This window comes from Scyliorhinus canicula, chromosome 2 (assembly GCF_902713615.1).
Source record: "Scyliorhinus canicula chromosome 2, sScyCan1.1, whole genome shotgun sequence".
Classification (NCBI taxonomy): Eukaryota; Metazoa; Chordata; class Chondrichthyes; order Carcharhiniformes; family Scyliorhinidae; genus Scyliorhinus; species Scyliorhinus canicula.
Genome location: NC_052147.1, coordinates 273,096,651 through 273,121,270, shown reverse-complemented (window position 1 = coordinate 273,121,270; position 24,620 = coordinate 273,096,651). Strand labels below are relative to the sequence as shown.

Below are 24,620 nucleotides of genomic sequence, written 5' to 3'. Positions count from 1 at the left end.
ACATGAATAATAATAATCCTTACTGTTGTCACAATGTGATGCAGAACAAGGCCAGCATTTCGTGTTCAATTCCCATACCAGCTGAGAATTCTGAATTCTTCCTTCGTGTACCCGAACAGGCAGCAGATTGTGGCGACTGGGGGCTTTTCACAGTGACTTTATTGCAGTGTTAATGTGAGCTTACTTGTGACAATAAAAATGTATTTACATTTACAAGTAGACTTACATTAACGCTTCAATGAAGTTACTGTGAAAAGCCACACTCTGACACCTGTTCGGGTTCACTGGGGGAGAATTTTGAATGTCCAATTAACCTAACAACATGTCTTTCGGGACTCGTAGGAGGAAACCGGAGCACTCGGAGAGAACCAACGCAGACACAGGGAGAACGTGCAGACTTTGCACAGACAGTGACCCAAGCCAGAATCGAACCTGGGACCCTGGCGCTGTGAAACGACAGTGCTAACCACCGTGCTACCATGCCACCCTTAATATTGCGGAAAAGAGAGATATGTTGCTGAAGCTTTTCATCTTGCACTCACCAGGACAAACACAAGAATATCAAATTTCAAAGAATCACAGCAATTTACACTACACAAGGAAAGGGTGCTGATTGATTGGCCTGTCGACTTGAAGCGTACATTTCAGCATCATTCAAAACAAAAAACAAAATTTGAGGGAGAATTGAGTAAGATGGATTTTTTTTTACATTTAGTTTGACAAATGACCTATTTTGTTATCATTTACTGTCAATAGAGACTGTGATATATGTGTGGTTCAGGCTGAAATTGGTGAGTTTACGACGATTTTCTTTAATGCTGTTGAGTTCTATAAAGGCAGCTGCTGTTCCATCTGGCTAGTTACAGGTCTCGGTGGAATCAATGTTTAGCTCCGTGTTCATGCTGCTGATAAGTCTAGTATATTTTCACAGTCATGTTCTGAAGTGAAGTCCGGAGAGAATTGAGTAAGAATTGGATCCTGGACTTTGAAATGCAGAGCTGCATAGATAATATGGTATCCAGAGCTGAAATGACACAGCAAAATCAGAAAATTCCAAGAGATGCTAGAGATCAGAGGAAAAAATAATTCTCTCCAGAATAGTGTATCTTTAGTAATATGATTCGGCAGTTGCTGATGTCTCAATATAGGTTTTGTTTTAAAAAAGCAAGTTTGACCAGTTTCTCCCCCTTTTATTGTTTCATGGGATGTTGGGTCTCTGGCAAATATTCTCTAGTTTCCTAAATGAGGGGCGATCTAATAGAAACCTATAAAATACTTCAAGTAATAGACAGGGAAGGTTAAGGTAAGATGTTTCCCTTAGTTGGGGAGTTGAGAACTGGGTGGGGGGGCACAATTTCAAAAGCCACGGTAGCATTGTGGATAGCACAATCGCTTCACAGCTCCAGGGTCCCAGGTTCAATTCCGGCTTGGGTCACTGCCTGTGTGGAGTCTGCATATCCTCCCCGTGTGTGCGTGGGTTTCCTCCGGGTGCTCCGGTTTCCTCCCACAGTCCAAAGATGTGCAGGTTAGGTGGATTGGCCATGATAAATTGCCCTTAGTGTCCAAAATTGCCCTTAGTGTTGGGTGGGGTTACTGGGTTATGGGGATAAGGTGGAGGTGTTAACCTTGCTCTTTCCAGGAGCCGGTGCAGACTCGATGGGCCGAATGGCCTCCTTCTGCACTGTAAATTCTATGAAAATAAGGGGCAGTATGTTAGCACAGTGGTTAGTACAGCTGCTTCACAGCTCCAGGGTCCCAGGTTCGATTCCCTGCTGGGTCACTGTCTGTGTGGAGTCTACACGTTCTCCCCATGTCTGCGTGGGTTTCCTCCGGGTATTCCGGTTTCCTCCCACAGTTCAAAGATGTGAAGGTTAGGCAGATTGGCCATGCTAAATTGCCCTTAGTGTCCAAAAAGGTTAAGGGGGGGTTGCTGGGTTACGGGCATAGGGTAGAGACGTGGGCTTGAGTAGGGTGCTCTTTGTAAGGGCCGGTGCAGACTCGATGGGCTGAATAGCCTCCTTCTGCACTGTAAATTCTATGATAAGGGGGAAGCTACTTAGGACTGAGATGGGGAGAATTTTCATTACACAGAGGGCTGTGAATCTTTGGAATTCCCTAACTCAGAGGTCTGTGGAAGTTCAGTCATTGAGTATGTTTAAGGTAGAGACTGATAGATTTCTGAGGTTATGGGGATAGTGTGAGTAAAAGGTATTGAAGTGTCTAAACACCCATGATCATATTGAATGTTGGAGCAGGCTCGATGGGCTGAGTGGTCTACTCCTGCTCCGACATTCCTATCTTTTCCCCTCTACCATGGGCGATTATGCCTTCACTGTGGAACTCAGTCCCACATTCTGGAGTTCCCTTCAGTGGATCCTCATCTCCCTCTCTTCCTTTATGACCATGATGTGGAGATGCCGGCGTTGGACTGGGGTGAGCACAGTAAGAAGTCTTACAACACCAGGTTAAAGTCCAACAGGTTTGTTTCAAACACGAGCTTTCGGAGCACGGCTCCTTCTTCAGGTGAAGAAGGAGCCGTGCTCCGAAAGCTCGTGTTTGAAACAAACCTGTTGGACTTTAACCTGGTGTTGTAAGACTTCTTACTGTCCTTTATGACCCTCCTTGAAACTCACCCCTTTACCCAAGTTTTGGAACAATCCTCCTGATAGCTGTCCCTTTGTTTTTCTCGGCATCCATTGAATTGATTGCCTGTCGCAAAGTTCCTCGGAATGTTTTACTTTATGAAAGGGAAGTCCTGTTGTTTTTTCACTAAAGGAGGAGAGAGGGAGAGTTGGGGTCAGGTAGGGAATTGCACAAAATAGGGCTGAATGGCTTCAGGCTTTAACCCAATTCGACAAAGGGGAGATTAGAATCAGAGAAAGAGAGCATTTATTTTGTTCAACGTAGGATATGGACACAGCTGGCAAGACCAGCAATTCTTGCTCATCCCTATTTTCCCTTGAGTAGCTGGTGATGATCCCTCTTATCAAAACACTGATTAACGGTTTGGTACAATTCAATGACTTGCTCACATAAAAGCAAATTACAGTGGATGCTGGAATCTGAAACGAAAGAAAAAGTGCTGGAAAATCTCAGCAGGTCTGGCAGCATCTGTAGAGAGAGAAAAGAGCTAACGTTTCGAGTCCGATAGCTCTTTGTCAAAGCTCTCAGACAGAGAAAGTGGGAAATATTTATACTGTGGAGTGAGAATGAAAGATGAGTCATAGCCACAGAAACCCAGGTAAACCGGGTGCTAATGGCCACAGAAACCAAGGGGAAAGAGTGTTAATGGCAGTCCCCAGAGAGAACAAACGATGTGAAAGGTCAAACGGCAAGGAAACAAACATCAGAGGGTGAACTGTAGATGTGGGGGGAGGGGAACGGGGAACCAAAGAGGAGAAAGGTGAAGGAAAGGTGGATAAGATTGGGGGGTGGAATTAAATATATATTAAGAAAAAAAGAAATGGTAAAAGACAGTTAAAATGAAATGGGATGAAAACAAATGGGTCGCGGTGGGGTAGAGCTGATCATCTGAAGTTGTTGAATTCGATGTTCAGGCCGGAAGGCTGTCGGTGCCTAACCGGAAGATGATATGTTGTTCCTCCAGTTTGCGTTGCACTTCACTGGAACATTGCAGCAGGCCAAGAACAGATATGTGGGTATGGGAGCAGGGTTCTTTGTTCAAATGGCAAGCAACAGAAAGGTCAGGGTCCTGAATGCGCACAGACTGAAGATGCTCAGCAAAACGATCACCCAGTCTGCGTTTGGTCTCTCGGATATAGAGAAGACCACATCGGGAGCAGCAAATGCAGTAGACCAAATTGGAAGAGATGCAAGTGAAACGCTGCTTAACCTGGAATGAGTGTTTTGGGCCTGGGATGTTAAACATGGAAGAGGTAAAGGGGCAGGTGTTACACCTTCTACAATTGAACATTCCCATGCCCACATGTCTGTTCTTGGCCTGCTGCAATGTTCCAGTGAAGCTCAACGCAAGTAGGCTTCAAATGAAGTTACTGTGAAAAGCCCCGAGTTGCCACATTCTGGCACCTGTTCAGGGAGACCAGTACAGGAATTGAACCTGCACTGCTGGTCTTGTTCTGCTTTACAAGCCAGCTGTTTAGCCCACTGTACTAAACCAGCCCCTAACATAATTGAGATGCTGCTGCACCCATTTTACGAATGGATATGGAGTGAGCGAAGTTAATAGAGATACAGTGTGCTGTGAACATGCAAGGATTATGAATGAAGAATAAGCAGACAAGCACAACACGCCATGGCAGTTGAATAGTTGGTTTATGCGATGCCTGGCCATTGTAAGATTGTAGCGAAGGAAGAGTAGGGGAGCTGTGGTGACACATAACATCCAGATTCTCGGACAGAAGATGATGGAGGCTTCATTGAGGCTTGATTTTAATCCACTGAAGATGGGGTCAGGCTGAACACATACTGGGACAGTGGATCTGATACTCAGGAGAAACAAGGAAAACATTTGGAGCAGCGATACCATAGTCTGATTGATTAAATAGAGAAATATTACAGTGCGGAGGGACGATCAAAAAGACACATTTATATACTCCAATTAGTCATTTCTGAGGTGAGGTTAATACAGTGTGCGAGAGATTAGTTCATTCTGCCTGTCCAGAAGGAAAGAGATGAAAGGATATGTTAAAAAGTTTGATTGAAGTGGGGTGAACGGCGATTGTTACGGTGCATAGATTTGTTACGGTGCATACCGGGTGCAGATTTGTTGGGTTGAATAACCAGCTTCTGTGCTGTGAGCTCGGATGACATTCTATATCATTGTGCACTCAGATATTTATACCTTGATCCAGAAATCTCGACTTGGTGTCATATCCGCACATGTTTGCAGTTTGATCATGTTTGCAGTTCTTGACAAGTTGAGTATTTTATTGGGGTGCTGAGTTCAATGCTGTCTGTAGTTCCGCCGGGGAACTGATGAAGGACATTTTCCAGAGCTTGGCCTCTTTGGACACAGAGAATGATAAAATGTGTCCCGCACGGGCATGATTCAATTCGCCGACTGATGGCATAGACACTCTTGAGTAACCGAGGCAACCAAAATGAGAGGCTGGATTCCCTTGGTTTACATTCCTCAGTTAGTATAAGTGCACTGCGAGCCTCCTTGCAAAGTCATCGATTTTCTGGTAAGACCCATTTGCATCTCCCAGTCATCACAAAGAAAATGTGGGTAAGCAGCACATCCACAGGCTCCATTAGTGTCATTAATCCCTCACTCCTGATGTAAATGATCTCCTCCAGCTTGTCTCTCACCACATCTGGGGCATCACTCATTGCTCTAATGTGATTATGTTGTCATATTGAAAAGTAAGTGAGCATAGAGGAGAATGCTTCCAGGGAATGTACTGACTGCAGAATTGTTTCAGAGGCTTCAAACTGACCAAAACTGGATAATTAATGGCACAAGGCCAGCATGCTTTAAAATCTAGACTTTTCTGTGCACGATTGCTGCTTAAAATAAAGGCCTTAAATTAGACCAGCAACAAAATAAGTCGAATTTCAAGATAGGCTGAATTTCAAGACAGCATCGCTTCCTATCTGAATGCCGATCTCGGTCGGAATAACACATCTAAAACCTCTTCTTAGAATAGAGGAGCGGACTTAGCTTAGTGGGCTGGACAGCTGGTTTGTGATGCAGAGCAAGGTCAGCAGCACCGGTTCAATTCCTGTACCAGCTTACCTGAACAGGCATCAGAATGTGGTAACTAGGGGCTTTTCACAATACTTGTGACGATAAAAGGTTACTATTATTGGAAAAGTTAAACAGTAAAACCAGTCTGACCGATAGGCTAACCAACCCCAAACACTTGTTTTGCCCCCACGCAGTCCTCGATGCACCCCCCCCAACCCATAACATAGGACCACCTTTCACTTAATAATAATCTTTATTGTCACAAGTAGGCTTACATTAATACGGCAATGAAGTTACTGTGAAAAGCTCCCAGTTGCCACATTCGAAAATGAAAATAAAATGAAAATCGCTTATTGTCACGAGTAGGCTTCAAATGAAGTTACTGTGAAAAGTACCTAGCCGCCACATTCCGGCACCTGTTCGGGGAGGCTGTTACGGGAATCGAACCGTGCTGCTGGCATGCTTGGTCTGCTTTCAAAGCCAGCGATTTAGCCCTGTGCTAAACAGCCCCTTCGGGCACACTGAGGGAGAATTCAGAATGTCTGAATTATCTAACAGGACAGCACATCTTTTCGGGACTTGTGGGAGGAAACCGGAGCACCCGGAGGAAACCCACGCAGACACGGGGAGAATGTGCAAACTCCGCACAGACAGCGACCCAAGCCGGGAATCGAACCTGGGGCCCTTGCGCTGTGAAGCCAACTTGTTGAAATGTCAGTATTATCAGTGAAAGTTTTGCTTTCACTGAGCACTAACCTTTGATTTCCCATTAAGACATTCTGCTATCTTACCTTCATGACACATCAGCACCTTTTATAGTCCTTAACACAGCCATTCACACTTGCTTTGTCTTGTGTCTCAAACATCTTAGCTCACACTTATCACTGACCTGCTCAACCCCCTCTTGCACAATATGAAACCCATCAAATTTCTCCCTCTCTTTAGCTCTGAAGAAGAGTCATGAGGACTCAAAACGTGAACTCTGTTTCTTGCTCCACTGATGCTGTCAGATCGGCTGGATTTTTCCATTACTTTCTGTTTTTATTTCCGATTTCCGGCGTCTGCGGTATTTTGCTTTTATTTTAGTTGAACTAATAGTCATGTTGGAGATACATTTTGACCCACAGCACTAAATTGTCACAGAATTCCACACTCAGTCGCAGCCAGACAGGGTAATAGTGGCTATTTGTACAAAAAGAAATTTGTGAAATTTGAATTCAATTAAAAAAATCTGGAATTAGAAATCTAAAGGTGACCATGAAGCCATTGTTGATTGTCGTAAAAACCCATCTGGTTCACTAATGCCCTTCAGGGAATAGAGTTTTTTTCAATATATAAAAGGTAAGAGAGAGGCAAAAATAGACATTGGACCTCTGGAAAATGTGGCTGGAGAAGTAATAATAGGAAACAAAGAAATAGTTACTTTGCATCAGTCTTCACGGTGGAAGACACCAGTGGGATGCCAGAGCTCCAGGAGAACCAGGGGGCAGAGGTGAGTGCAGTGACCATTACTGAGAAGGTTCTGGGGAAACTGAAAGGTCTGAAGGCGGATAAATCACCTGGACCAAATGGACTACACTACAGGATTCTAAAAGAGATAGCTGAGGAGATTGTGGAGGCATTGGTCTATGATCTTTCAGGAATCACTGGAGGCAGGAAGGGTCCCAGAGGACTGGAAAGTTGCGAATGTAACACCACTGTTTAAGAAGAGAGGGAGGTAGAAGATGGGAAATTATAGGCCGGTTAGCCTGACTTTGGTCATTGGTAAGATTTTAGAGTCCATTATTAAAGATGAGATCGCGGAGTACTTGGAAGTGCATGGTAAAATAGGACTGAACCAGCAGGCTTCGTCAAGGGGAGGTCATGTCTAACAAATCTGTTAGAGTTCTTTGAGGAAGTAACGAGGAAGTTAGACAAAGGAGAACCAATGGACGTGATTAATTTAGATTTCAAGAAGACCTTTGACAAGGTGCCACATAGGAGACTGTAGAATAAGTTAAGAGCCCATGGTGTTCAGGTTAATATCCTCGCATGGATAGAGGATTGGCTGACTTGCAGAAGGCAGAGTGTGTGGATAGAGGGGCCTTTTTCAGGATTGCAGCTGATGACGAGTGGTGTACCTCAGGGGTTGGTGCTGGGACCACAACTTTTCACAATATACATTAATGACCTGGAGGAAAGAACTAAAGGCACTGTTGCTAAGTTTACAGATGATACAACGATTTGGAAAGGGGCAGGTAGTATTGAGGAAGAAGACGGGCTTCAGAGCAGACTTGGACAGGCTAGGAGAGTGGGCAAAGAAGTGGCAGATGGAATGCAATGTGGAAAAGTGCGAGGTTATGCACTTTGGAAGGAGAAATGGAGGCACAGACTATTTTCTAAATGGGAAGGTGCTTGGGAAATCAGAAGCACAAAGAGACATGGGAGTCCTTGTTCACGATTCTCTTAAGGTTAACGTGCAGGTTCAGTTGGCAGTTAGGAAGGCAAAATCAATGTTAGCATTCATGTCGAGAGGACTAGAATACAAGACCAGAGATGTACTTCTGAGGCTATATAAGGCTCTGGGCAGACCCCATTTGGAGTATTGTGAGCAGTTTTGGGCCCCGTATCTAAGGAAAGATGTGCTGGCCTGGGGAAGGATCCAGAGGAGGTTCACAAGAATGATCCCTGGAATGAAGAGCTTGTCGTATGAGGAACGGTTGAGGTCTCTGGGTCTGTACACGTTGGAGTTTAGAAGGGTGAGGGGGGATCTTATTGAAACTTACAATATACTGCGAGACCTGGATAGAGTGGACATGGAGAGAATGTTTCCACTGGTAGGAAAAACTAGAAGCAGAGGACACCATCTCAGACTAAAGGGACAATCCTTTAAAACAGAGATGAGGAAGAATTTCTTCAGCAAGAAGTTGGTCAATCTGTGGAACTCTTTGCTGCAGAAGGCAGTGGAGGGCAAATCACTGAGTGTCTTTAAGGCAGAGATAGATAGGTTTTTGATCAATAAGAGGATCAGGGGTTATGGGGAGAAGGCAGGAGAATGGGGATGAGAAAAATATCAGCCATGATTGAATGGCGGAGCAGACTCGTTGGGCCAAATGGCCTAATTCTGCTCCTGTCTTATGGTCTAAGGAAATCTGCCATTCTACACATGACTCCAGACCCACATGAATGTGGGACTTAATCCAGGAGTCTTGTGATTCGGACATTACCATGGTACCAATGATTTGGAGTTTAATGTTAGCATGCAATGTGTCAAAGTCAAAAGAAAATTCAACTTCCAAACACCAGCGTCCCACATCGGGATAAATATGAAATTCTGCTGAGGCAGTTTAAATGACGAGATATTGGACAGAATTCTCAGTTTGGGAGACTATGGATTTCCCGTCCCGCCGCACTCGTTTTATAGAGCGGAGCAACCTCGCTGGCAGCGGGATTCTCCGGCCCGAGAGCCGGCCAATGGGGTTTCCGTCTGGAAATCCGTGGGCGTGAGTGTGCTGCCGGTGAAAGGGAATCCCGCTATCGTGCCACTATTTTGTGCAGGCGGCTGGATTGTGAAGTCCCTCAGCTCGCCCCCCCCCCCCACCCCTTGCAAGGCAAATCAACTCCACATACCCCCCCCCCCCCCCCCCCCCCCACATATCGCAAAGCAGCCCCCCCACTGCTGGATTTTTTGGTGCCCCTTCACCCAAGTATGGGGGTGATCCAATCCCCCCTCCAGGGACTCCAAAGTAGGGATATGCCCCATAGACCCCTTAAATCAGGTAACACCCCCAAGAGACCCCTGAAATAGGGAGACCCCCAGAGACCCACCAAATAAAGGGACCCTCCCACAGACCCTCTCCAACTGGAGGGGCACTCACAGTGACCCCCCAACTGGAGAGACCCCCCACCTGGGCCCCCTAACTAGAGGGACACCCAGAGTGACCCCCTGACTAGAGGGACCCTCCACAGGGACCCCTAACTCCAGGGATCCCCCAGAGAGACTCACTAACTAGAGGGAGACCCCTAGAGGCCCCATAAATAGGAAGACCCCCAACAGGGTCCCCCTAACTAAAGGAATCCCCACGATGACCCCGCTAAGTAGAGGGACCTCCCACAGACCCCCCCCCCCCCCCCCCCCCCAGAAAAGAGACACCTGTCCAGAGTCTAGAGAGCAGTCCAGACAGGGGTAGTGAAAACATTGCAGCTGTAACACTTACCTGGAAGCACCAGGGACTGGCTTCTCCGGTTGTTAACGCCAAAATCGGGTTCGGCGATCTGCCGGAGAATCAAAGTTCTCGACCGAATCAGAGACGCCCCTGCTTTTGCGATGTTCTGCCCCCTCCAAAGCGGTGTACTCGGAGGTAATGGTGCGCGACGTAGCGATATTGCCTGAGGCCCGCCCCCCGATGCTCCGTCCCCGACCGGCTGAGTTCCCTATGGCGTCGGTTGCGTGTGGCCTCAGTCCAGCACCGTCACAGTCAGGGAAGGGCCGATCTGCGGGCAGGGGGGGACTTTATTAGGGGCTGCGGGCACTGTGGGGGGTGGTGGTCCGGGGCACACGAGCCGGCCAAAGGGGGGGGGGGGGCACTATTTCGCAGGCCGGGTCTGCGATCGGCATCCGCCATCTAGCATGGCGCAGCCACTGCAGGCTGCTGCCATGCGCATGCGCAGCTAAGGATCCGGTAATTCTCCGTGCCGTATTGGCAGCTAGAGCCGGGTGCTTTCCGATGCCGGCATGCTAGCCCCCAGCAAAACATTTTGCCTGTCGTAAAACGCCACCGTTCCCACGCCAGCGTGGGGACAGAGCCTCAGAATTGGAGAATCAGGGGCTGGTTCAGCACACTGGGCTAAATAGCTGGGTTTTAAAGAAGACCAATGCAGGCCAGCCTCCCCGAACAGGCGCCGGAATGTGGCGACAAGGGGCTTTTCACAGCAACTTCATTTGAAGCCTACTTGTGACAATAAGCGATTATCATCATTATCATATCAGGTATCCTTTCCTGGATGGAGAACAGCTGTGTCTAAACCCCTAGATCCGACAGCTGCAAGCTATGCATTCATTTCTGGTAATGAGCTGTGATTGACAGCTTCCACAAACCCGCTGTGAGCCTTGCTTCATTCATCTTCTTCGTGGGTGAGTAAGTCTAAGTGCGGAAACCACAATGCTTTCAAACATCAACCACATAAGAGTTAAGTGCTTTCAATATCCAGCGGACCACTTCAAAATCACTCAAGCGTAAAGGGGTTTGCTTTGTTTTAATTCATTTATGGATTGTGCGCATCACTGGTTATGCCAGAATTTATTGCCCATCCCTAATTGCCCTTCAAAAGGTGGTGGTCTGCTGCCTTCTTGAACTGCTCCAGTCCTTGAGGTGTATGTACACACAATGTGCTGTTATGGAGGGAGTTCCAGGATGTTGCCTCAGCGACAGTGAAGGAAGGCCGATATATTTCCAAGTCAAGGTGGTGAGTGACTTGGAGGGAAACCTCCAGGTGGTGGGGTTCCCAGAAATCTGCTGCTCTTGTCCTTCTAGATGGAAGGTGCTGTGTAAGGAAGCTCGGAAAGTTACTGCAGTGCATTTTGTAGATGATACACATGGCTGACACTGTTCGTCAGTGGTGGAGGGTTTGAATGTTTGTGGAAAGGGGAGCAATCAAGCGGGGCTGCTTTGTCCTGGACGGTGTTGAGCTTCTTGAGTGTTGTTGGAGCTGCGCTCATCCGGGCACATGGAGATTATTCCATTACACTGGTGACTCGTGCCTTGTAGATGGTGGACAGGCTTTGGGGGGGTCAGGAGGTGAGTTACTCGCCAAAGGATTCTTTGTTTTTGACCTGCCCTGGTAGCCACAGTATTAATATGGCTAGTCCAGTTCAGTTTCTGATCAATGGTAACCCCCGGTACTCCCAAAATGGCACATTTTAAAATCATCTTTCAAACAAAACTCCCCATTAGCAGTTTGCATTAGGAATCCATTCCAGCTTTTCCATTTATCCTTTGAAACAGAGCTTCTGTTCCACTTTTAACAAGGAATCCACTTCAAGTTCTCCACCTCGCCTTTCAGGTTTCCTTTAGCTGAAATGCTTTTACACAAATTCAGGTACTCAGCACCCAGCAGAACATTATTGCTGAAGACAATGGACGTAAGAACACTCAACCTTACAATTGCTTCAGATATGAATCTTGTTTGTAGCAGACCTCATCAGCTCTTCTCTTCCCAGGTATGGTTTTACCTTTCAGAAACAATATCCTGCTCTCAAAGGGCAGTTCACCTTTGATCCTTTAACTTCAGAGCTCTTGGAAACTTCTCTTCATTTCTCTGGTTTCCTTAAAAGCTTTTCTTTAAATGTCCTGCACTGTCTTTCGTAACCATTGCCCGATGGTCGAGCTTTTCTTCAAGCAAAGCTGATAGAGATGTTCCCTCTCTGGCCTTTTAAAAACAACTTCTTTAAAATTAGCTAAAAACTAAACTCAAAAAACATTCCTACCCTAAAGGTGCATCTGGCTGCTAAGGAAGAAATTTATACTTCTGCAAGTTTTTTTTAACTTTTCACCCCTAACCTCTCTAAGCACAATATAATCATGGGTTTTATCTGAAATCAAAAACCCCCCAGGGGCAAATAGCTTTGTCTAACTTGAATCTAACTTTATGTTTATCTTTCCTTACACAGAAACACTAAACTAAACCCACTTAAAACTATACCTTATTTCTAATATTTAACAATATAGATCCCTTAAAACTAACCCTGTTTCCCTGACATAGTCCTGTGTCAACACCATCTCCCATCCCACCACCATGATCACCACCCCCTCCCCCCCCCCCAGTGGCAATGCCCACCATCTGAATATAATTAAACATTCGATGCAATTAACTTTCATATTATTTCTTTTAACTGCTATTTAGAGGAAGCCTTAACCTGTTTAAAACAAAGTTATTACATGTCATAAAATAGCACACAGCAAAATTTAAGATGAGCACCATTTTGTAAAATAATGTTATAGTCTTAAGTTTCTCTGATGATATTTGGTGGTTACATTTGCTACTTGGTGCTAAGGTATGAACAAAGAATATTACAGCAGAGGAACAGGTCCTTTGGTCCACCATGCCTGTGCCAATACAGATTCCTTATTTAGACCTATTACTTTTTGCCTAAACGACCTGTGCATCTCCATTCCCCGCCCGTTCATGTGTCTCTCAAGATACACTTTAAACGTTGCTACTGTGCCTACCTCCACCACATCCACCCTCTTCGTAAAAACCTTTCCCTGCACAACTCCCCTAAACTATATCCCTCTCACCTTGAACCTTTGCACTCTTGTAATTGAGTCTTCCACGCTGGGAAAAAGCTTCTGACTATTTACCCTGTGTATACCTCCCATAATTTTGTAGACGTCAATCAGGTCTCCCCTTAGCCTCCGTCTTTCCAATGAAAGCAACCTGAATTTATTCAACCGCTCCTCATAGCTAACACTCTCCAGACCAGACAACATCCTCCACATGCCTGGATGAGTACAGCTCCAACAACACTCAAGAAGCTCAACACCTTCCAGGACAAAGCAGCTTGCTTCATTCCTGCTTCTTCCACTGTAGCCATCTAAAATGGCCACTTGCAAAGGACCATGGGAATTGTGGTCAACCTGTGGAACAGACAAGTACACAGCCAGCCTCTGTGTATTGTGCAAAGAAGCCAGACCTGACTGACCTTTAATAGGTGCAAGTAACTTGCACCTATTAAAGGTCACTCACCATTTCCCAGGACAATAGAACTCGAATCAAGTAGCAGACTAACCGGCGCCACTTCCCCTTATTTTGAAAGGCATACGTGCCTGGGACAATGACAGCTAGGACCTGTCCAGCCATTGAGGTATCTGTCCCCTACTTGGCCAGGATCAATGAGGGTGATCAAAACCCTATCGATCCATTGGATCTGGAGTTAGGACCGCCCCAAAGGGCGTGAAAACCGAGGGGAATAAGATGAACTGCAAACCGAGAGATCGGCCCCTTTTGGACCGGCCTCGGTGCGACCAACTGTAACATATCATCCAGCCAAGTTCAAGGATCCGTGATTGCTACCTGAAGGACGAGCCCAGCCGAGACGAACCTGAAGACTTCCAACCAACCCATGTTGGCACAGATAAAGGCCTTATCTCCCGCACAGAACCAGTCACCCCGAAGTTTAGTGAAGGACATCTTAGTTATTAGGTATAGGTTAGTGTGTAGCCATGTGTATCATTGCATATAGAGAGAAGTCTTGTGTTTATTAATAAACTGTCTTTTGAACTAATATACTGGTTGTGTGGTCATTCGGTCAATATAAGAAACAGCTTGTGGTTCATATAGAAATAAACAAGTCAATGCCACAATCATTGAAACCCTCCACCACCGACAAATCGGACAGCCGTATGTACCATCTACAAAATGCACTACAGGAAATCACCAAGGTTCCTTAGACAGCACCTTCCAGACTCACAACCACTATCATCTAGGAGGACAAGAGCAGCAGATACCTCGGAGCCCCACCACTTAGAGGTTCCCCTCCAAGTCATTCACCACCCTGCCTATATATAAATATACCGGCGTTCCTTCATTGTTGTGAGGCAACATCCTGGATTTCCCTCCCTAACAGAACTATGGATGTACCGGAATTTCAGGGACTGCAGCAATTAAAGGAGGCAGCTCACTACCCAGTTCTGAAGGGCAACTAGGAATGGGCAATAATGCCGGCCTAGGAAGTGATGCCCATATCCCTTAGAAAAAATGGGGAAGAATGCCCAAGATGACTGGGGGCTTTTCACAGTAACTTCATTGCAGTGTTAATGTAAGTCTACTGGTGACAATAAAGATTACTAAGTAAAATGGTTTGCACCTGCTGCTTTTTTCTATGTTTCTATGTTTGCCTCACGCCCTGTGACCCCAAAATGGCCCAATATTCCCCGTACCTAAGTCTAGTAGTGATGAAAATACCATTATTGATTGCCATAAAAACCAATCTGTCCACTAAAGTCCTTTAGGGAAGGAAATCTGCCATCCTTACCCGGTCTGACCTGTATGTGAATCCAGACCCAATGTAACATTGCTGATTCTTAACTGCCCTCTGAAAGGACCTTTCAGGCCAATAGGGAAATAAGGAGTGGGCAACAAATGCTGGCCTTGCCAGTAATGCCTACATCCCATGAGAGAATAAATGAATGCCTCCTGACTGCCTTCCCAATACCACACCACCCATGCCCCTCATCAACCTGAAATTAATCCCGTACCAGCCTCCCCGAACAGGCGCCAGAATGTGGCGACTAGGGGCTTTTCACAGTGACTTCATTGAAGCCTACTTGTGACACTAAGCGATTTTCATTTCATTTTCATTTCAAATTGTTGATCAGGTTTTCCCTGTCAAACATTTCTGCAGCATTTTCTGCTTTCAAGTCAGATCTGCCTGGTAACCATGGCTATCTTACCTACAACATAGTTCGTAGTAGAGGATTCACAAGGTTAACCCCACTATCATTTCTAAGTCAGCATCTTGAGTGCCTGACTCCTCCAACATCACCTTGGCCTTGTGACTCCCTTCCATGACTGGGGAACGTTAGCAAAGCTGATCAGTGCAGTTGCAATTGCTGACGCATCAGCTAACCCACTGAGGATTTTTGTAGCTGTTGATGAGGATCTGATAGCGTTTCACATCGTTCGCAAATACCTTTGTCAGCATAATTTTGTGTGTGTCTTCTCTTGTATTTTCAGCTGAGTTTTGGAGGGATTCCAATTCCAGGAAAATCGGTGACATTCCTGAGGAAGAACTTTCATGGCTGCATTGAGAATCTCTATTACAACGGAGTGAATATTATTGATCTGGCCAAGAGACGCAAACCTCAGATACACATTGTGGTAAGAGCTTAGAAACAAAGGTAATTGGGGAGATAGGATTGATTTTGTTATTTGTGGGATTTGGCCAAAGGTCGTATCGTGACCAGTACAGGCTTGGAGGGACGAAGAGCCTGTTTCTGTGCTGCATTGTCCTTTGTTCTTTATCTTTGATAGCTTGAGTGATTGAATGCATGGAAACTAGGGAAATAACATCAACACCTGAACTGAAGCGTCGTATCGACTTGAGACATTACCTCTGGCCCGGTGACTGGAAATTCCCACCCGAGGTCAATGGACCTTTACATAGTCCGTGCCCTGCCCGTGGCGGTCTTTCAGCGGGCGAGGCGGAAGAATCCAGCCCCCTGTTTCTCTCTCCACAGATGCTGCCAGACCTGCTGACTTTATCCAGCATTTTCTGTTTATAATTCAGATTCCTAGCATCCATAATACTTTGCTTATATTGTAGTAATGAAGCTTGTTTAATTAACTGTTTTCTTTTTAAAAGTGCAAGGTTATTGAACACAAGTTTGTCCATTTACAACTCACAGTGGTGGTGGGGTGGTGGTGTGTTGCAGTTCAGCCAGGGACTCCAAGTTGCTTCGGCAATGTGTAAGTTGTAGCCTGGAGCTGGGGATATGGGTTGGTGAGGCTCTAACTTTCTTGGCATCACATGGCTGACTAGGAATCTTTCCTGCGCCTACCACCAGCCATCGATATGTGTTGGAAGGATTTGCAGGCTGATATTGAAACTTTTTGGCCATGTTGTGAACACGCCTCTCTTGACCATCAAATCTTGGGGTGGGACCTGAACCCAGAACATCTGGTTCAGATGCCGGACCGCTACCCGCTCTGCTGACAAGATCTCCCATGGTAACCTTGTGCCTCACTTACCTTTTGGCTTTCAAACCCTTCCTGATGACTTATTCGACAAGTGATTTTCTCTCTGCCCGGAAGAACTTCAAAACACTAATTTTTACCCCATTAGCCGGCTGCGGGAACGGAGAATCTCGCTGAAGGTGAGGACGCGCCATGCCGGAAAATGGGGCTGGCAGGACAGAGAATCCCGTCTCATGTCTTTTAGACCCCAGCACATTCTAAAGAGCCTCACAGTCAATCACATTCTTCCAAAATGCAGTCATTCGGATTGTAAGAGGAAACTGGAGCACTCGGAGGAAACCCACGCAGTCAGGGAGAGAACGTGCAAACTCCACATGGTCACCCAAGGTCAGAATCAAACCAGGGGGGCAGCACGGTGGCACAGTGGTTAGCATTGCTGCTTCACGGCGCTGAGGACCCGGGTTCGAATCCCGGCCCTGGGTCACTGTCCGTGTGGAGTTTGCATGTTCTCCCCGTGTCTGCTTGGGTTTCACCCCCACAACCCAAAGATATCCAGGATAGGTAGATTGGCCACTCTAAATTGCCCCATAATTGGGAAAAAAAAATAATTGGGTACACTAAATTTATTTAAAAAAACAAACCAGGGTCCTTGGCGCTAGAAGGCAGCACTGCGCCACCTTGCCGCACTACAGATACATTGTGCACAGAGGGTATTTGTGCACCTTCCTTTCCTTTTCTCTTTTACCTTCAGTCTCTCAGACACACATCCTCCCTCTCTCTCTTTCTACGTGCACACATTCAGCACAGTGCGACAGTGCTCACCGTGCCATCCGTTAGTGCTGACCCTTGACATTATGCGCTAACTCCTGTCTTCGGCCTCCATTAGTGAGCTGTAGCTGCATAGTCTGATTGGGGGTGTGTAGGAAGGGGTAGTGTGGCACGGAGAGAACCCTGCAGAAGTCGTACCATCACTTCCTCTATTGCCAGTGCAGAAAATCTGCACCCCTGGGTTGAAGAGGCTGGAACATTGGCAGGTATAGTTACAATGGAAAGTCTGGTGGACAACACTTGCTGGAAGGCAAGCTCATCCACTTGCTCTGCTGAAGGGGACAGACATGCAGACTTTCAGGGATGATCCACTGAATGGAACTTTTGCTTCCCAGCATTAGCAGTTACATTACTTGGACTGCTTACCATGGAGTGTTCACATCACATCGGAGAATTTGGAGCAGTTTTCTGTGTGTCAGTTGAGTCGTCTGCAGCAATTTTCAGGGGCTGAAGACAGGACAGGACCGGGGGAGGGGCGGCTGCTGTCGGTGTGTCCATCATTCAGACCCTACAGCATTGTGCCACACAACATTACATCCTCCCTGTGTGTGCATGGGTTTCCTCCGGGTGCTCCGGTGTCCTCCCACAGTCCAAAGATGTGCAGGTTAGGTGGATTGGCCGTGCTAAATTGCCCTTAGTGTCCAAAATTGCCCTTAGCGTTGGGTGGGGTTACTGGGTTATGGGGATAGGGTGGAGGTGTTTTTTTTTTTTTTTTTTTTTTTTTTTGAAGTTTTTTATTTAACACAAATTTGTAACAGTTACAAAGCGAAAAATGGCCCTGTGCAAAGAGCCTTAACATAGTGAGAACGAACAGTGGGAAAGAATAAACATGTTAATAAATGTTGAAACCAAAAATCCTTCCATACGGCACTTTCCCTGCCAGCTCTGTTTACCCATGCCACACGTGTTCCACTACACTAAGCTAACGTGGCCCTAACCCTCTTCTCCCTCCCCGCCCTCCCCCCCCCCCGGCCTGGTCTCCCCTACTCCCCCAGGCCTGGCCTGCCAGGTCAGCCCTGCGCTTGGCCCTAGCTCGCCCCGCCCCCCCTCCGATCTCCCTGGTGCCCCCTGACCTACGCTAGTCACACTGACCCCTGCCCTTGGCGCCTACCTGTCTCCCGTCCCAGCGCTCAGGCCCTCCCCCCACCCACCAGGGACCCATTAACCTAATTGTATCCCACCGAGCCCTTTCAAGTCCCGTGACTAGCCCCTAGCCCATCCCCCCATCAGAGGCCCCGATCTCGCACCCGAAGGTACCAAGCACAGGCCCCCCCCCCCCCCCATTGCGATCCCCCCAAAGGACCCTAAACAGTGCGCCCTCCAACCCCCACTCTCTGTCCAGGCTGAAAACAATCTTAGATAAAACATTACAGTACAGGATAATTTAACAAACCGCCGCCACACAAAATGTCTGAAAGCCCCGAGTCCTTTAGTTCCAGTCCAGCTTCTTTTTCTTAGTAAAAGTCCTAGTCAGAGCAACTTTAAGTTAACAGGCCGCCGCCACTGTACAGCACTGAAAGAACTCAGTGCCCATTAGTTCAAGTCCAGCTTCTTGTCTTTAATAAAGGTCCAAACCTGTTCTGGTGTCTCAAAGTAGTAGTGGAGTTCCTCAAACGTAACCCAAAGCTTTGCAGGATATAGCATTCCAAACCTCACCTCCTTTTAGGGTGGAGGTGTTAACCTTGGGTAGGGTGCTCTTTCCAGGAGCCGGTGCAGACTCGATGGGCGGAATAACTTCCTTCTGTACTGTAAATTCTATGTAAAAAAAAACGATTCTATGACATATGGCCAGTGGTGCTCCACACCTTTATGGGGCACAGTGGACAGTCAGTCTGGTGCACAGCCAGATGGCTGCCTTGCAGACTGCAGCCATGGCGCCCGGTCCCAGTTTTTAAATACCATGAGTGAACCACGCAGGTGTCACTCCGCCTGGTGGAGGTGGAGTGTCGCGGGAGGTCAGACCGACCAGGCGCCCGGCACCGACCTCGAATTCCGGCCAGCACCTGATTTGTTGCCCGATTACGATTCATGATTCTGGCGTCGCCGGACGAAGTATCCTACTTCTTCTCTCAGTGTCCAGAGCCTTCTCTCCACTTCCTGGGTCCTCTGAAAACATCCCACCTGGCAGGACCCAATCACTGTCTGTCACCGGGCAGAATACGGTGTTTGACCAATCCATTGGCCATCAGCCAACCGATCGAAGCAAATCCCTTCAATCTCTTGAGGTGCCAGAAAATCTGAGTTCTTCTATTGAAAATCTAAATCTTCATAACGCAGTGTAATATTTTGCATCTTTTGAGTTCCTCACTTCCTCTACTCGAGTTATAGGTACATCGTATAGGGCAGCACAGTAGCACAAGTGGATAGCACTGTGGCTTCACAACGCTAGGGTCCCAGGTTTGATTCCCCGCTGGGTCACTGCCTGTGTGGAGTCTGCACGTTCTCCCCGTGTCTGCGTGGGTTTTCTCCGGGTGCTCTGGTTTCCTCCCACAGTCCAAAGACATGCAGGTTTGGTGGGTTGGCCATGCTAAATTGCCCTTAGTGTCCAAAAAGGTTGGGAGGGGTTATTGGGTTACAGGGTTAGGGTGGAAGTGAGGGCTTAATTCGGGTCGGTGCAGAGCAATGGGCCGAATGGCCTCCTTCTGCACTGTATGTTCTATGTTATCTATGTCTATGTCCGTTAAATATCCATGGATCAAAAATAACAACAAAATCAAAGAAATGGGAAATAAGGGTATGAATAGAAAGGGTCCTTGCAGTAGACAAATACAAGATTGGACAAAGCACTCTAACTTCACTATAGCTGAGTCAAAATTCTGAAACTCCCAAACAGCACTGTGGGTGTCCCTACACCACAAGGACTGCAGTGGTTCAACAAGGTGTCTCATCGTTACATTCTGAAGGACAATTAGGGATTGGAAACAAATGCTGGCCTTGCCAGTAACGCTCATATCCCATAATCAGATAAAAAACAATAGGCAGAAAAGCAGGAGGCAAGTGAAAATAACTTGGAGCCGGAGGGAAGAAGAATAAAAGGATATGGGAACATGTCAGCCATATTGGACTCATAGTACTGCTCATGGGAAGGCAAGCACCAAAACCGCCTGAATGGGCCGAATGGCCTGTTTTCCTTTTTGTCACGTAATTCTATAAGAATGCACAAACTTCAAGAACAGTGGAAATAAGGCTTGGTTCAAGAAATTTCTGCAGGTTTAAAAAGAGTAGCTGGACAGAAGGAAATAGAAGGAATGTTCTAGAGCGTAATCATTGACAGCTCTGTCACCAACAGTGAAGCGGCCATAAAATAAGGCAAAGTGCAGTCGGCTAAGCGCTGAATAGTTGAAAGTGCAGAGGTTAAGTGAAGAGATTTACAAGGCAAAGCAAGGATTTTGAAATCAAATGTTCCTGGGGAATAAGCATCCAATAGAGATCAGTCAGGGTTGGAGATGGAAGGTAAGTGGGACTTTCTAAGGGATTATGTGGGAGGTGGATTTCCGGACAATTTGAGGGTTAAGTTCAGCCGAGGGAGTTCGTTATGAAGAGGTTATAACACTCTATCATGAAGGGAAAGGGATGGATTAGTTTTTTTTGTGCTTTCCACTTTATGAAATTTGGAATGATCTTAAGAATTGCTGTGGTTCCCTCAAAGTATCTGGCTGCAACTGATCTAATGCCTGGTGAGTCTTTCTTTTAAATTCAGGAGAATTAGGCGTCTGAACATATCCATCTCAGATTTAACCAAAAACTGTGCTCATTAAAAAAATATATTTGCAGACTATTTGATCCTTTAATCATTCACATTGAGTCTGGGGAATTCTGTGCCGCTAGTCTCAGATACTGAAACATTCTTTGATAATATTGAATAGTTTCATCTGTTTGACACTGTGAATAAATTTGGCTTTTGGAATATTCTTTGTAGAATTATCCTAATTATTGTATTTCAATTCTTTGACTGCAGTCTCGTATTCTGAATCAGATTATTTTTTTTTGTTTTGAAATTCAAAGAGGTACAGCACGTTACATGGGGATGGGGGGGGGGGGCACAGGGGTATTGTCACTGGACTAGTAATGAAGTGACCCAGGATAATGCTCTGGGGTCCCTGGTTCAAATCCCGCCACGGCAGATGGTGGAATTTAAATTCAATTTTTTTTTTAAAAGCTGGAATCAGAAGTCTAATGATGACGATTGTCGATTCATAGAATCTACGGCACAGAGATAGGCCCTTCACCCCAAACTGGTTCATGCCAACCAAAAAACCCATTTGCCTGTTTTTGGCTCATATCCCTCTTGCCTATCCTATCCATGTGTCTGTCCAAATGTCTTTTAAATGTCGTCAATGTCTCTACCTCAACCACTTCCTCTGGCAGCTCATTCCACAGAAGGACCACCCTCTGTGTAAAAAATGTTGCTCCTCAGGTTCCCATTAATTCTTTCCCCTCTTACCTTAAACTTATGCTCTCTAGTTCCCGATTCGCCAACCCTGGGAAAAAGACTGAGAGCATTCACCCTATCAGTGCCTCTCATGATCTTATACACCTCTATAAGGTCACCCCTCAGTCTCCTACGCTCCAAAGAGAAAAGTCATAGCCTGTCCAATCTCTCCCTGTAACTCAGTCCCTTGGGTCCTGGCAACATCCTTGTAAACCTCTTCTGCACTCTCTGCAGTTTAACAACGGGCGGGATTCACTACAATCGGCGAATTGGACCGACGCTGGCGCCAAGAACGTCGTGAACCGTTCCGGTGTCGGGCAACCGGAAGTTGCGGAATTCTCCGCACTTCCAGGGGCTAGGCCAACGGCGGAGGGGTTGGCACCGTGCCAGCTGGCACCGAAGGGACTGCGCGAGTTAGCGCATGCGCAGAACCGCCGACGTGGTTTAGCACATGCACAGACCGGCCGCCGTATTCTGGCGCATACGCAGGGGGGTGTCTTCCCCGCGCCCGCCATGGCGGAGCCCTACGGGGGCCGGCGCGGAAGAGATGAGTGCACCTACGGCACAGGCCCACCTGTAGATCGGTGTGCCCCATTCGCGGGCCAGGCCACCGTTGCCCCCCCACCAGGGCTGGATCCCCCCATGCCCTCGCGAGGACCGCACCAGCCCGCCTGCCAGCCCGTGTGGGACCATGTTCAATCCATGCCGGCAGGACCGGCCAGAAACCGACGGCTGCTCGGCCCATCTGGGCCCGGAGAATTGCCGGGGGGGTGGGGCGCTGCTAATGGCCCCCGACTGGCGTAGCGTGATCCCCGCCCGAAAACCGGCGGCGGAGAGTATGGCAGCCAGCGTCGGAGTGGTGGGGCGGGATTCGCGCTGCCTCCCCGGGGATTCTCCGACCGGCAGGGGGTTGGAGAATCCCGCCCAATATCTTTCCTATAGCAAGGCGACCAAACCTGAACTGAGGTGTGGCCTCACCAACGTCCTGTACAACTGCAACATAACTTCCTAACGTCTTTACTCAATGCCTTGACTGATGAAGGCCAGCATGTCAAAAGCCTTCTTCACTGCCCTATCTACCTCTGACTCCACCTTTAGACAAAAATACATCTCAACTCCAAGGTCCCTCTGTTCCACAATACATCCTAAGGTCCTACCATTCACCGTGAAAGTCCTACCTTGATTTGACTTTCCGGAATGAAACACCTTACACTTATCTGTACTGAACTCCATTTGCCAGTTCTCGGCCCACTTCACCAGCTGATCAAGATCCTGCTGCAATTTTTGAGAACTTTCCTCACAACTTACAAATCATGCCTTGTACATTCTTATCTAAATCGTTAATATAGATAACAAATTGCAATTGGCCCAGCACTGACCTCTGAGGCACACCACTAGTCACAGGCCTACAGTCCAACAAGCATCCTTCCACCATTATCCTCTGCTTCCTACTATCATAGAACATAGAACATAGAACAGTACAGCACAGAACAGGCCCTTCGGCCCTCGATGTTGTGCCGAGCAATGATCACCCTACTTAAACCCACCTAACCCGTAACCCAACAATCCCCCCATTAACCTTACACTACGGGCAATTTAGCATGGCCAATCCACCTAACCCGCACATCTTTGGACTGTGGGAGGAAACCGGAGCACCCGGAGGAAACCCACGCACACATGGGGAGGACGTGCAGACTCCACACAGACAGTGACCCAGCCGAGAATCGAACCTGGGACCCTGGAGCTGTGAAGCATTGATGCTAACCACCATGCTACCGTGAGGCCCCAAATCACGGCGCGGGGAGGCCGGGGAATCTAGTCCCGGGTAAAAAAACTGAAAGCCATATTTTTCCTGGGCATCGAAGTACTGACAGTCATTTGAGTCTTGATTGGAGGCTGCAGCCCAGCCATTAAATCTGGCAGCACTTAGTGTATTTTTAAAAAGTAGCTTAAGATAATGACCCATGGAGAGGGGGAAAATATATTGATCTCTAAAAAAGTTTTCACGGCACCTCATGCGGGACATGGGCAGTTTCTGCTCGTTCTTAGAGTTGGTATTTTCTCCAAGGGCAAAAAAAATCATACTTCATTTACAGTAAATCACTGAAGACTGGGAATCTCACTCATTTGCATTTCAGCCACCGTCTGGGCAGGTGCTTGGGGTAAAGGACTCCGTAACTCGAGCTCTGTCCCTATTTCTGACAACAAAGCGGAGGTAGAGAGCAGCAAATTTGGGAAGTTCACTCAACATTGTGATGAGGAACCTTTACCCAAGAGTTGGTGAGCTCTGTGCCACTTGCTGCTTTTCAGCAAAATGTTTCTTGCATTCAGAGAATCCGCTGTGAACACCTTTGTTGAGTCTGTGCTCAAAATGGCTGTTGTTTACCCACGTGACAGCAATCACTGTGCCTCAACGTGGTTCAATGCAGGCAAAACACTTTGAGGCACTTCATTCTAAGATATATAAATGCAACATTTCTTTTGCTTTGGAAGAATCCGAATTCTAATTCTGATACGATATCTGGAGTTGTCTGGTGTTTCAAAATACGAACAGTCAGGACCGAGAGAAAAGCACCAAACAACTTGCACCCTTATTCTGTGGAATTTATTCAGCACACCGGTTTAGCTGGTTTCGCACACTGGGCTAAATCGCTGGCTTTTAAAGCAGACCAAGGCACGGCAGCAGCACGGTTCAATTCCAGTACCCCCCCCCCCCCGAACAGGCGCTGAAATGTGGCGACTAGGGGCTTTTCACAGTAACTTCATTGAAGCCTACTCGTGACTATCAAGCAAATTGTACATCCAATTTGCCAGCTCTCCCTAGATTCCATGTGATGTAATCTTCCAGAGCAATCTACCATGTGGAACTTTATCAAAGGCCTTACTGAAGTCCTGTCCTCGCCAATTTTCCTGGTCACTTCATCAAAGACCTCTAACAAATTTGTAAGGCATGATCTCCCATGCACAAAGCCGTCTTTCCAAATGCAAATTTCCATATCCCTCAGAATCTTCCCT

At 47.0% G+C, this 24,620-nt stretch overlaps 1 protein-coding gene across 1 annotated transcript in view; it reads left to right on the top strand.

Moving 5' to 3' along the window:
* LOC119962143 (contactin-associated protein-like 5) overlaps nucleotides 1-24,620 on the top strand; it is a 1,043,235-nt gene that overhangs the window by 495,654 nt on the left and 522,961 nt on the right. Inside the window, exon 7 of the mRNA XM_038790068.1 lies at nucleotides 15,386-15,529. Coding sequence (XP_038645996.1) covers nucleotides 15,386-15,529 — 144 coding nt within the window. The remainder of the gene's footprint in view (nucleotides 1-15,385; nucleotides 15,530-24,620) is intronic.